At 53.3% G+C, this 10,750-nt stretch overlaps 1 protein-coding gene and 1 long non-coding RNA gene across 9 annotated transcripts; one reads left to right on the top strand and one right to left on the bottom strand.

Annotated features, from left to right (window-relative positions):
• Positions 1–818: 818 nt before the first annotated feature.
• IRX4 (iroquois homeobox 4) lies at positions 819–10,538 on the top strand. Of its 6 annotated transcripts, XM_079299726.1 has the most exons (7): positions 819–1,114; positions 1,602–1,709; positions 6,230–6,388; positions 7,292–7,543; positions 8,133–8,239; positions 9,141–9,463; positions 9,654–10,538. In XM_079299726.1, exons 3-7 carry the CDS (start codon positions 6,344–6,346, stop codon positions 10,424–10,426), a joined length of 1,500 nt encoding a protein of 499 aa, XP_079155852.1. In that variant the 5' UTR covers positions 819–1,114; positions 1,602–1,709; positions 6,230–6,343; the 3' UTR covers positions 10,427–10,538. The 6 variants fall into 6 exon arrangements, with proteins under 6 accessions (XP_079155852.1, XP_079155851.1, XP_079155856.1 ...); XM_079299725.1 differs by lacking the exon at positions 819–1,114 and having other exon boundaries at positions 1,121–1,709; XM_079299730.1 differs by lacking the exons at positions 819–1,114; positions 1,602–1,709 and adding an exon at positions 1,816–1,986.
• Positions 4,047–7,269, bottom strand: LOC306799131. 3 transcript variants are annotated; one of them, XR_013773533.1, is made up of 3 exons: positions 6,743–7,269; positions 6,407–6,538; positions 4,047–6,131 (listed from the first exon to the last, which is right to left on the bottom strand). It is a non-coding gene; the product is annotated as an uncharacterized lncRNA (long non-coding RNA). The 3 variants fall into 3 exon arrangements; XR_013773535.1 differs by lacking the exon at positions 6,743–7,269 and having other exon boundaries at positions 4,047–4,995; positions 5,822–6,131; positions 6,407–6,692; XR_013773534.1 differs by lacking the exon at positions 6,743–7,269 and having other exon boundaries at positions 6,407–6,695.
• Positions 10,539–10,750: the final 212 nt, after the last annotated feature.

Below are 10,750 nucleotides of genomic sequence, written 5' to 3'. Positions count from 1 at the left end.
TCCGAGGAGGGAGAAAGGGGAAAGAGAAGAGGATCTCCCAGTTTCAGCATTCATCAGATTTACCCTGTCATTGCACTACAAGGTGCAGCGTGTGTCGAACATTACGAGCACGGGGCCATGCAAATGACACAGGCATGAAAGAGCCCTGGCAAGAATAAATCTGTCGATGTACAGATGTTCCCTATTAACGTTACTGTTCAGCCTTGGTGGTTACTGTGGGAAGACACCGGATTAAAAATTCCCATTGCCACCCCACCTCTGCTGAACCTTTCTCCCCACACCTCTTTGTCTTCGCTTAATTAGGTAGGATATAATACTCTCTTTTTCTCCTCCTCTGTCTTATTGAGACGTCTGCCCAGGCTCACGCCTTTAAACAGGAATGATATTGATCCCTCCTCCCCCTTCTGTCAATCCCGATTTGTCCCTTTTCCTGCTGAACAAACAATTAAGAAAAGAAAGTGCCGGGCGAGCGGTGGAACTTGTGATGCGCGGGCTCCCGCGGGGGTCCCGGCAGCTGCGCGGCCCCGGACACCGGGCCGAGCCCGCAGCGGCCCGGGGCTCGGCACTGAGACAGGGCGGCGGGAGGCTGCGCTCCGGGAAAGGCATTTCGGACTGGGAGCTCTCTGCCGCTGGGCCCGGCCCCGGGCCCGTGTAACTTCGCCGCAGAGAGCGGCGGTGGCGGCGGCAGCCTGCGGGACGGACGGAGAGGACAGGCGGGAACAAGCCCCGACCTGCTTGCGGCTGCCGCCGGCACCTGCCCCCTCCCCGCTCGGCTGCCCCCACCTCCGCCCGGAGGGAGCCCCCGGTGCCCGGGCAGCGGCGGCGCAGCCAGCCCCGGGGGCGCTGCAGGGAGCGGGTCCCCGGTGCCGGGCGCTGCCGCGCCGCCCCCCGTTGCCCCCTCCCCGCGGCCGGGGGGCGCTGGCCCGGGCAGTCCCCGGCAGCTCCGCGGCGCCCGAATCCGCCGTGCTGCCCCCGGGCTATGAATAAAGCCGGGGCGGCCGTGGGGACAGGTACAGGTGCCCGTCTGCTGTGCGCAGGGCTACGCCGACGTCCCAGCCCGCCTCCTCCAGCGGGAGGGAAACAAAGACGGCGAGAGAGGCAGGGAGAGTTGCCTGTAAGTTTAGCGTCTTTCAGTCGTGACTCGCGGAGATAAATGATAGTTTGGAGGTGCGCGCAGTTAATCACCGCCACGGCTGCCGTACAGCGTGTGCAACCCGCAGATCATTAGGTTAAATGGAGGACATTCGTGTCCTTCCAGAATCAATGCAATTATTGTTGGCAACAAGGACAACAATTGGAGTGGCAGCACTAATTTTACTAACCTGCTATTAATTATGGTGTCCCCCACGCCCCAGACGGCGTTTATAACCCGCGGAAGCAAGCGGCGCTGGCTGCTTCTGTTTTAAAACGGGAAAAGTTGGAAGTGGAACGCCTGGTCGTGTTGGAAAGTGTTAATCAGTAGGAAAGAGTGTGATCAGTGGAACTATTCACTTGAGCGTCACTCTGGTACAGGGGGTTAGTGAAGTGGCTGTGGCGCCTGGGGACCGGAGGCTCCGTGCCGCGCCGCGCAGGTACCGCGCACTGAGACATGTCTGCGTTAGCTCCCCGCAGCTCCCTGCCTCGCCAGCCAGCGCAGACCGGAGCAGAGAAGCCCCACCATGGCACAGCCATCGCTACCAGGTTTTAGCCGAAGCCTGGCGTGATCGCAGGTAAAAAATTTCTTCTTTTGGTGATGATGCTTGTGTGTGTGTGTGTGTGTGTGTGTGTGTGTGTGTGTGTGTGTGTGTGTGTGTGCGTGTGTGTGTGTGTGTCTCTGTGGAAGCGGGGGGTGGAGGGGAGCGGTGGGGCTTACCCCCTCCCCCCCGCCCCCCTTCTCCTTCGGAGCCTGCTTTAGCAGCAAGGCAACTGAAAACGAACTGCTGGAGGGAAGAGAAACTATCCGTGATGAATCATTTGGCTTTGTGCAATCTTTACCTAGGACGGAGGGTAAATGTATTTTAACATACGTGTGTTATTTCTTGGGAAGGGGGTGTGGATATGGTATTCAGCGAGCACTAAGGTAAGGTACTGAGCCAAACTTTCTGGATTTTAAGACGAACTTTAAAAGACAGAATTTGACCTTGCAAGCAGGAAAGTTTTGCCTTCGCAGGGAAGTAAGTTGAAGCTACCGGGTTCCAGGGAGCTCAAAGGTGGTGGTGTCTGAATGCCTGCAGGTCTGCAGCACTGGGAGTACACGAGCTGAGAAAGGAAATCTTATACAATCTTTGCTTTGCTAGTGAAAGCGTAGTTGCGATGCTCTGCACAGAGTGAGTAAATGTGGGAATGTTGTGGGGTCCATCTATAGCCATAGAGCACCTGCCCAGGGTGCAGCGTTTGCTGCTCTTGCTAAAAAGTTTGGGGTGTGTGTCTGGGTGTGAGGAGGAATGTGTGTGTGTAGGTGTGCATGTGAGAGAGAGAGAGAGAGAAAGTGCTGGCTCTAGTTCCTAAGTGTGAAAAGTTAATAAATACAAAGAACAGAATGAGCATGTGAGGCCTTTCTGCTCTAATCTAGGTTGTTTGCCAAGAGGATTGGAGGCTTACAAAATGAAAGCATTCAAACTGATACCTTTGAACAACTGATTTTACATGTAGTTGTAAACTGAGTAAATTAATTAGCAGTGCCTTCTTATGCAACTGTTCTGTTGGTCATCATGGCTCTGCCAATCCCAAGCCATGGCATGGGTTTGTGCAGGTCGGCAGCTGTCCCTCGATTCAAAATGCAGGAGGTGCAGCTACACCTCAAATTAGCTCAGGGGAAAAAAATCATATTTACTGTCAAATAGCAAGTTTATGGGAGCCAGCCTATTTGAAACTAGTGTAGGCTGCCCTCGGTTCCATGTCAGGTTCCAAATGGGCAACACATAGAGCTTCACAGCGTTTGTCAGGCGGTGTCAATGTTGCTTTAAGCCTGTAACATGAAAACAAAGCAAACTCGACTGAAAGAGCTCGCTAAAGTCTGTTTAGCCCATAAGCGAATTCCGTTGCTGAAATATTTCCAGGAGTGGCAATAACCCCTCCAAAAGAGAAGGCGATGAAAACGCAGATAGTAAGTGTAGCTGCATTAACTGCCTCTAGATCATGTCCCTGAAGACGTCCATCAAAGCCTGAGTCCTGAAGAGGTTCGTTTTACCTGCTGCGGCCTGTTCCAGCATCACACTCTTTCATTCTCATTCCGTGTTTTTACAATAAAACTTGTATGAGCATTGGCTCTAGGTTCTCAGAGGAAAAGCTCATAACCCTGGGAGAGAGACCTGGCTGGGCTTTGGATGGGAAATACCTGCTCTCCTGAGTGTGCAGGCTGGCTCTGACCAGAGGGGAACTCTCCAGCGTTTCCTATTGATTGTGATGTGTTTCCTTGTTCAAACTTTGGAGAAAGCTCTGCATGTTTCTTTCTCGAAAGCTGCATTGTACAGGAAAGGGGCTTTGACGAGGATCAATTTTTATTGCACAGCAAAGACTTGCATTTTCCAAATGCTTAAGGATATAGCCCACAGCATTAAGCGTCTTTGCTTGGATTTGAACAGTGTTACGTTGTTTATGTGCAAGAACCACAAAGGTTATTTTAAATCATTGTGGAGCTTAATGCATGTTTGTGCTCTGGCACCAAAAATTCAAGATGAAATATAATTGTGTTGAGTTTCTTATCAACAAAGGGCCATTATTTGTAGACTGTAAGTGAAACAAGACATCAGCAATGGGGGAGGATGTAATGTCAGCTTTCAGCATTTAAGTGTTTAAGGTTATTAAGTTTTTTTTTTGTCGCTTTTTCTTTTTGTTTGTTTGTTTTGGTGGGGTTTTTTTTTAATGACTGCTTTCTAGGGAATACAGATTGGAACTGACACAAAGCTGAGCGGGGGTAAGTAATAGAGCAGGCAGGCTGCAAAGAAAAATGACAAATAATTATCATGATTAATACAGGAAAGTTCAGTGCGAAAATGGGCACCAGAGTATTTGCATGGCGCAGTGAAAGACAACTGTGATATATAAATAGACAAGGACTATAAATATTGAATTTCTCCTTGTATTTTAAAGTTTAATAGACTCATCTAAATATGAAAACCTGTAGTGTATTGTTGGCCACTGCAGAGTTGACATCTGCAGTGGAAAAAAAAAAATAATAAAAACAAAAACCATCAAATAAACCACAACTTCAGGACATTTCCCAAACTGTAGCCTGGAAAACTGGGAGGACTTCTTCAGGCAGTTCTCCAGCTCTCCCAGCTAATTATAGTACTTTACACCGAACCGCTCTTGAGATAAGTGCAACTATTTTCTTCCCTAGCACCGGTGAGTTTTATTCCGGAGCTTAAACAAACATCCCCCAGCGCAATGGGCACAGGAGGCAGAGGGAGCAGCACGGAACACTGCGTGCAGACCATTGTGTAAACACTGGGTGTCTTTTCTTCCCAAACAATGCAAGAGTCCGTCAACACTCCGCACAGAAGGAAGCTGCTGGTACTGAGTCGCTAAAAGTACCCTTATACTTTGGCAGCACCAGGGTATAATGCAGGAGGAGGAACAGAGAAGCCCTTCTATAAAAGAAAGCCAATGGCAAAGTTATTAATATTCTCAGAAATCAAAAGGAATTAGCATTACAGGTGAGGAAAGAAAAAGCACTTTCTTCCCATCCAAAAATCAATACAGAATTCCAAACCGATTATTTATGTCATTTGATTCCCTTTCTTTATACGTTTCTCCCGGCTACAGATACTGAGCTGTCAGGATAATTTGCATGTACTGTATCTGATATCTTTTATTTGCAAACACTCTAAAGCGCCATAAAACGCCTCTTGTTGTAGTCTAACTCGATCTGAGAACTAGTATTTTCATCTGTAAATTAAAGCAATTACGCAGCAGATATTATATTATGTGTACTGTGGTCTCCAGATAGTCATCAATCACCCTCAATCGAGCTGTCAGTGTGGGCAGATTCGTTTCTGGGAGGCAGTCTTCCAGCTGGGGAGAAGAAGAGAATATCATCATTAATTAGAGTGTGACCCTGGGGCTATTCACATGTCTGAACCCAGGAATCTCTCTGAGCAAGTCTGCACACCATGGAGCAGCGCTCGGCTGCACCAGCAGCCCAGCTTCAGCCTCGGAGCGGGCTCCTCCGCTTCCTCCGTCCTGCCGGGGGCTGCCTGCTCGCCCCGCTCGGTGGAACCGGCCGCCGGGGGAGAGGTGCTGGGGCTGCAGCATCCTTCCCCCACGGCCCGTTCCCTCCGAGCCTGCAGCGCAGGGGATTGCTGCCTGCTTGTGTGAGGGGGGTCCCGGACCCCCAGAGGGTAGGGAGGCTGATGGAGGCGGTGGGATGGGTCTGGTAGAAGGGGGTGTTGGAAGTTTGAGATGGGATCAAAGTCGTTTTAACGTGAAAAGTCACATCTTTTCCATCATTCCCCGGAAGACGCTTGTAGGGCTTTCTACCTGTAATCACACGCCTGGAGTAAAAGCCGAAAAGAAAAGCAGGATTGCTTATCTTGTGCTTTATTGTCAGCGTTAGCGCTAATTTTAACTGTTGATTAAATCTTAAATGAAGACTCAGTCGTGTGTCCCTTCATATGTCTTGTTTGTAATTGAGACTAATTATTACTGTGGGGTGGGAAGAAGCAGCTGCTCATTAATTAATTTCTAATTAAAAGTGCTTACTAGCCTTTCAGTGACTAAGGAGGGTGGGAAAAATAGCTGATACAACATTGATCCTTCAGATTAAAAACATTCATTTCCTTCCCTTGCCCGCAGAAATACTTGTGTTGCAAGCAGGCGTTGCCGCTACCCAAGAGCTTACCAAACTTTTCGCTCCTGTTAGGCAGGTTGAAGCCGATGCTGGAGAGTCTGTTTTCCAATGCAGGGGAAAGATTCCCGAAAATGAGTGTTAAACTTACAGGCAGGTTAATTTGAGTAGGTTTTGCGTGACGTCAGAGGCTCGGCTCTTTTAAAACAGCGTGCTTGTGAGCTGATGCATTTGTATCACTTTTCTTCTTCCCACCTTTTATTTTTCAGTGGGTGCAAAGTATTTATTTTCGCCGTCACGTCTGCCAGCCTTGGAGCCTACATGTAACAATTATTTCTGTGTCGTAGCTGTAGCGGGAAAGGTGCTAAAATCGCCGTATATATTTAAAAGAGAGGAAAAAAAAAAAAAGTTTAACTTTTCATGTAAATAAATTAAATGTGGTTTTCTGCTTCGTCCTATAAGCATCTAGGGACCTGTGGTTACCAATCAATTGGTACAACAGAGCAGAGCCAGGCTGCAATAGCGTGCAGATCAGACGCCTCGCCTTGTTTCTAGATAACTGGGAGCCTCTGTACCATGTCCTATCCTCAGTTTGGCTACCCTTACTCCTCAGCACCCCAGGTAAGAGTTTTTGCCTACCAACGTTAATTGATTGAATTTCAGTCCTTATGGATGCCTTCTGTCCGGGCTGAGGGCGGCAGCGATCCTCTCCCGCATGCGGTAAGCGGCAAAGCAAATGCTCGCTCCGCAGCTTTCCAGGATGACCAAGTTCTGTGTCGGGCACCAGTTTTAAAATGGGAAGAAACATGCGGGATTTAGGGTGTTTGAGGGTGATAAAGACGCGTGGGAGATGATTACAGAGATGAGAGAGGTGAGAAGGGGAGCTAGAGATTCCCCAACCCCCACCCCCCCTCCCTCCCCTTTTTTTTCCTTTCACGATTAAATTCACAGTTTATCAATTAAACATGGACGTACGGAGGTCCGGCCCGTGAGAATGGGATATTCTAAACCAGCAGGTTAATAACAGATGCGCGCGTGGCTGCTACAAATCTGCAGTCAAAATAAATATGCATGAATGACTTCGAAAAAAAGGTTTAAAACGCAGATGGGAATCATTGTGCTGCAAGAGGAGAAAACGGTGTAAACCCCAGTCTTGTGAAAACACCCTAGGAAAGGTTAGCTTTTAAATGCAGAGGGCCTGAGGAATGTCTTATAGAGGATTAGAAATCCACAGTCACGGGGCGTTTGGTTGTTGTTGTGGAGTCGTTTCAAAAAACTGATAAAATACTTGCACCTCTGCTCTTCTCCAGAGCGTTTCTATCACTATTGATGTAAAATACGGCAGAGGAGGGAGGAAGGCGGGCGACACCCCAAAGCCACGACCTGATTTAAAAAACAAAAGAAAACAAACCTGAACAAAAACCCACCAAACCCACACACTCTAAAAACAACCGAACTCAAACTTGGTGACACTTTGGGAAATTCCCCGCACCCCGCCCTCAGCGCCGCTGTCTTTCCCCGCAGTTCCTGATGAGCACCAACTCCCTGACGACCTGCTGCGAGACCAGCAGCCGGACGCTGGCTGAGACGGGGGCGGCCGCCTCGGCGCAGACCCCCGTGTACTGCCCGGTGTACGAGAGCCGCCTGCTCGCCACCGCCCGACACGAGCTCAACTCCGCCGCCGCCCTGGGCGTCTACGGCGGGCCCTACGCCGGGCCCCAGGGCTATGGAAACTACGTGACCTACGGTACCGAGGCTCCCGCCTTCTACTCCTTGGTAAGCCGCCCCGGGGATGCTCGCTCCCTCCCGCGCTCTCCCCGTGCCCCCGGGGCGAGGCCGCTCGGCGGGACCCCATCCCCGGGCGGGGCAGCCTCGAGGGTTCACTCCGCCCCCGGGGGATCCCCTCCGCCCCGGGGGATCCCCCCAGCCCCAGGGTTCCCCCCAGCCCCAGGGTTCCCCCCCGCCCCGCCGTGCCGCTCGGCGCTCCCCGCGTCCAGCCCCGCGGTCAGCAGCTGCTCCAGCCCGGCGCTCGCTCCTCGCGGTAACGCAATTAAAAGTCGCGCCTGACGAGCTGGCGGCCGAGTGCGGAGGGCCCGTCCGGGCGGGCAGTTTCGGCCGACCCACACTCAGGCTTGCAAACAAAATTATGCGCTCTTCCCATACAGCCTTTTTCTCCTTTCCTTTTTTTTTTTTTTTTTCCCTTTTTTCCCCCTGCACCGTAACAGCGCGAGTTAATGTCCCTATTGATGTCTCCGGGCCCCGGCAGGTCCGTGGCGCCGCTGCGGGGCGCGGGGCGGGGAGCGGGCGGCGGGGCCGGGCTCTGCCGGCGGCGGGGGCTGAGGGCGGCGGGCGGCGTCTCTTGCAGAACAGTTTGGATGCGAAGGACGGCAGCGGCTCTGCGCATGCGGGCATCGCCCCGGCGGCTGCCTACTATCCCTACGATCACACCCTCAGCCAGTACCAGTACGACAGGTAAGCGCCATCCCCACCCCGACCCGCTCGCTGCCCTCCCCGCCCCGCCCCGCCAACCTGCCTCCTCGCCGCTCAGCATCTCCCGGCCCCAGCCGTGTCGCCTCCCCTTCCCCACACCGACACGGGGTCCTCCGCCCCCCGGGCGGGCGGTAGCGCGGGGGGCAATCCCTCTTAACCGGGGCGGTAATTATCTTTCCCTGCGCGGAGTCAGGCTTGGGCATCCCGTGTATATTTATTAGTTTTAAACCAGCGCAAACCCCCTTACACACCGTTCCCAGCTCAGAGGCCCATTGGGCGCCAGTGACCTTTCCTGGAGGATGTGCATTAAATATTCAGTCGCAGCCCAGTGTCATCTGCGTTAGGTTCCTACAATTTCAGGAACAAAAGGGTAGAGGAGATTACTAATAAAAGGAGTAAGAGGAAATATATTTCTATTAACACTTACACCCTGGGGTCACCCAGATGAATTTTCTTCGGGGAGGACTAATAAAACGAGAGGAAAATGGTGTTTCTGTGAGTTTGCAAGCTGCTAGGATTTTCCTGCTGCCCCAGATGTTGACATTGACATTACTGCAAATAAAAGCAGGCGATCCCTTCCCTATTTCCGCCACCACCGCCAAGGCAGAGCGGAAATTTGCATCGCCCGCTGCTGTTACTGGATGAACCCTTCCTTCTTTCTTTCCCTCCTCGGCCTGAATTCTCTAGGCTGATTCCCCGCATAAGGCTGAGCTGTAGCTGAGCTGTCCCCATCCCTCTTAAACCCCAGCTGTCCTCATCCATCTCCTCATCCTCCGGGAGGTGCCGCAGACAAGCGGGCCCGGGCTCTGGAACCCCGCGCCGGACAGGTGCGCGGGAGGCGAGAGCAGGGTGTCACATCCCGGGGGTTCCCCTGTGCCTGCAGGTACGGGACGATGGACGGCGGGACGCGGAGAAAAAACGCCACCCGAGAGACGACCAGCACGCTGAAGGCCTGGCTGCAGGAGCACCGCAAGAACCCCTACCCCACCAAGGGCGAGAAGATCATGCTGGCCATCATCACTAAGATGACTCTCACCCAGGTCTCCACCTGGTTCGCCAACGCCCGCCGGCGGCTCAAGAAGGAGAACAAGATGACCTGGCCCCCGCGGAACAAGTGCTCTGACGAGAAGCGACCCTACGAGGAAGAGGAGGAGGAGGAGGAGGAGGGTTCGCAGGAAGAGGCGATGAAGAGCGGGAAAGCCGAGGGTACCCTGCTAAAAGCAGGCACTTAGCGGTGCGGCCGCGGGGGCTCGGCCGGCAGCTCGCCCCCGGGGCGGGCCTCGCTGGTGGGGGCGGCCGCGGGCCTCGCTGGTGGGGGCGGCCGCGGGGCAGCTCGGCGCCCACAGTGACCGTGTGTCTTGTTTTTGCTGTCCCTTCCCCCGCCCCCGCCCCGCAGAACCTACGGGCAAGGAGGAGAAGGAGCTGGAGCTCAGCGACCTGGAGGACTTGGACGCCGCCGAGTCGGAGAGCTCGGAGTGCGAGCTGAGGCGGCCCTTCCCGCACCCGCTCCCGCACCCGCACCCGCACCCGCTGCCGGGAGCCAGCCACCCGCCGCGGGCCGAGCTCCCCGCCAAGATGCCGCCGCCCGCCGCCTCCGGGGAAGAGGAGGAGGAGGAGGAGGAGGAGGCGGCGGCGGCAGAGCGGGCGCGGAGCTGCCTGAAGACGGCGGCGGACGAGTGCGGCCCCGACCCGCTGGGCGCTCGGCAGCGCGGCTGCGAGTCCAAGATGTGCTTCCAGCAGGGGCAGCAGCTGCTGGAGGCGAAGCCCAGGATTTGGTCCCTGGCGCACACTGCCACCTCCCTCAACCAGGCCGAGTACCCCTCCTGCATGCTGAAAAGGCCGGGGGGCTCGGCCGCCGCCGCCGCTCCCGCCCCGGTCAGCGTCATCGACAGGCACCAGGATTCGCCGGTCACCAACCTCAGGAACTGGGTGGACGGGGTGTTTCACGACCCCCTGTTCAGGCACAGTACTTTAAACCAAGCCCTGAGCAACACAACAGTTTCCTGGGCTACCACCAAAGGAGCCATTCTGGAAACGGGCGCCTTGGGACGCGCGGTGGGGAACGGCGCCAATGTGCTCAAGGGGCAGCTCTCAAACCTGGCCCACCATGACTCAAACAAAGAGTTTCTGGCGTTTCCCAAATCAGGAAGCAAAATGTTTTGTTCCTAACAGGCCCGCCGAGGGGCAAAGGACTTTCTAACGCTTGAAGAGTCAGCTACACTGAAAAGAGACTTGCGAGAGTTTAAATATAAAACTTTTTCTTCCTTCTTTTTTTTTTTTTTTAACAAACAGCATAAACGAGGATTTAAAGTTCAGTTTGCTCAGTTCAACGGAAAGACTTTGCTCATTGCTATTCTGAACATTTTCTCCTGGCTGCGACTTTAAGGGATCAATGTCGTGAAAGTTATTTAATTCCATGTCAAAAAAGCACGTACTATAGTGTAGACCTACTCAAAAAGTTTACATCCGAAAGTTTACAAACGGGAAATTTTA

Source organism: Erithacus rubecula (genome assembly GCF_903797595.1).
Source record: "Erithacus rubecula genome assembly, chromosome: 3".
NCBI lineage: Eukaryota > Metazoa > Chordata > Aves > Passeriformes > Muscicapidae > Erithacus > Erithacus rubecula.
The sequence above is the reverse complement of the archived record's forward strand: the minus strand, read 5'-3'. Positions and strand labels throughout refer to the sequence as shown.

Bases quoted from the DNA above. Each gene is read 5' to 3' on its own strand.
- IRX4 (XM_079299726.1), top strand. From the start codon at position 6,344: ATGTCCTATCCTCAGTTTGGCTACCCTTACTCCTCAGCACCCCAG. The intron at 7,544-8,132 runs GTAAGCCGCCCC...CGTCTCTTGCAG, and splicing joins CTCCCGCCTTCTACTCCTTG to AACAGTTTGGATGCGAAGGA. The intron at 8,240-9,140 runs GTAAGCGCCATC...CTGTGCCTGCAG, and splicing joins AGCCAGTACCAGTACGACAG to GTACGGGACGATGGACGGCG.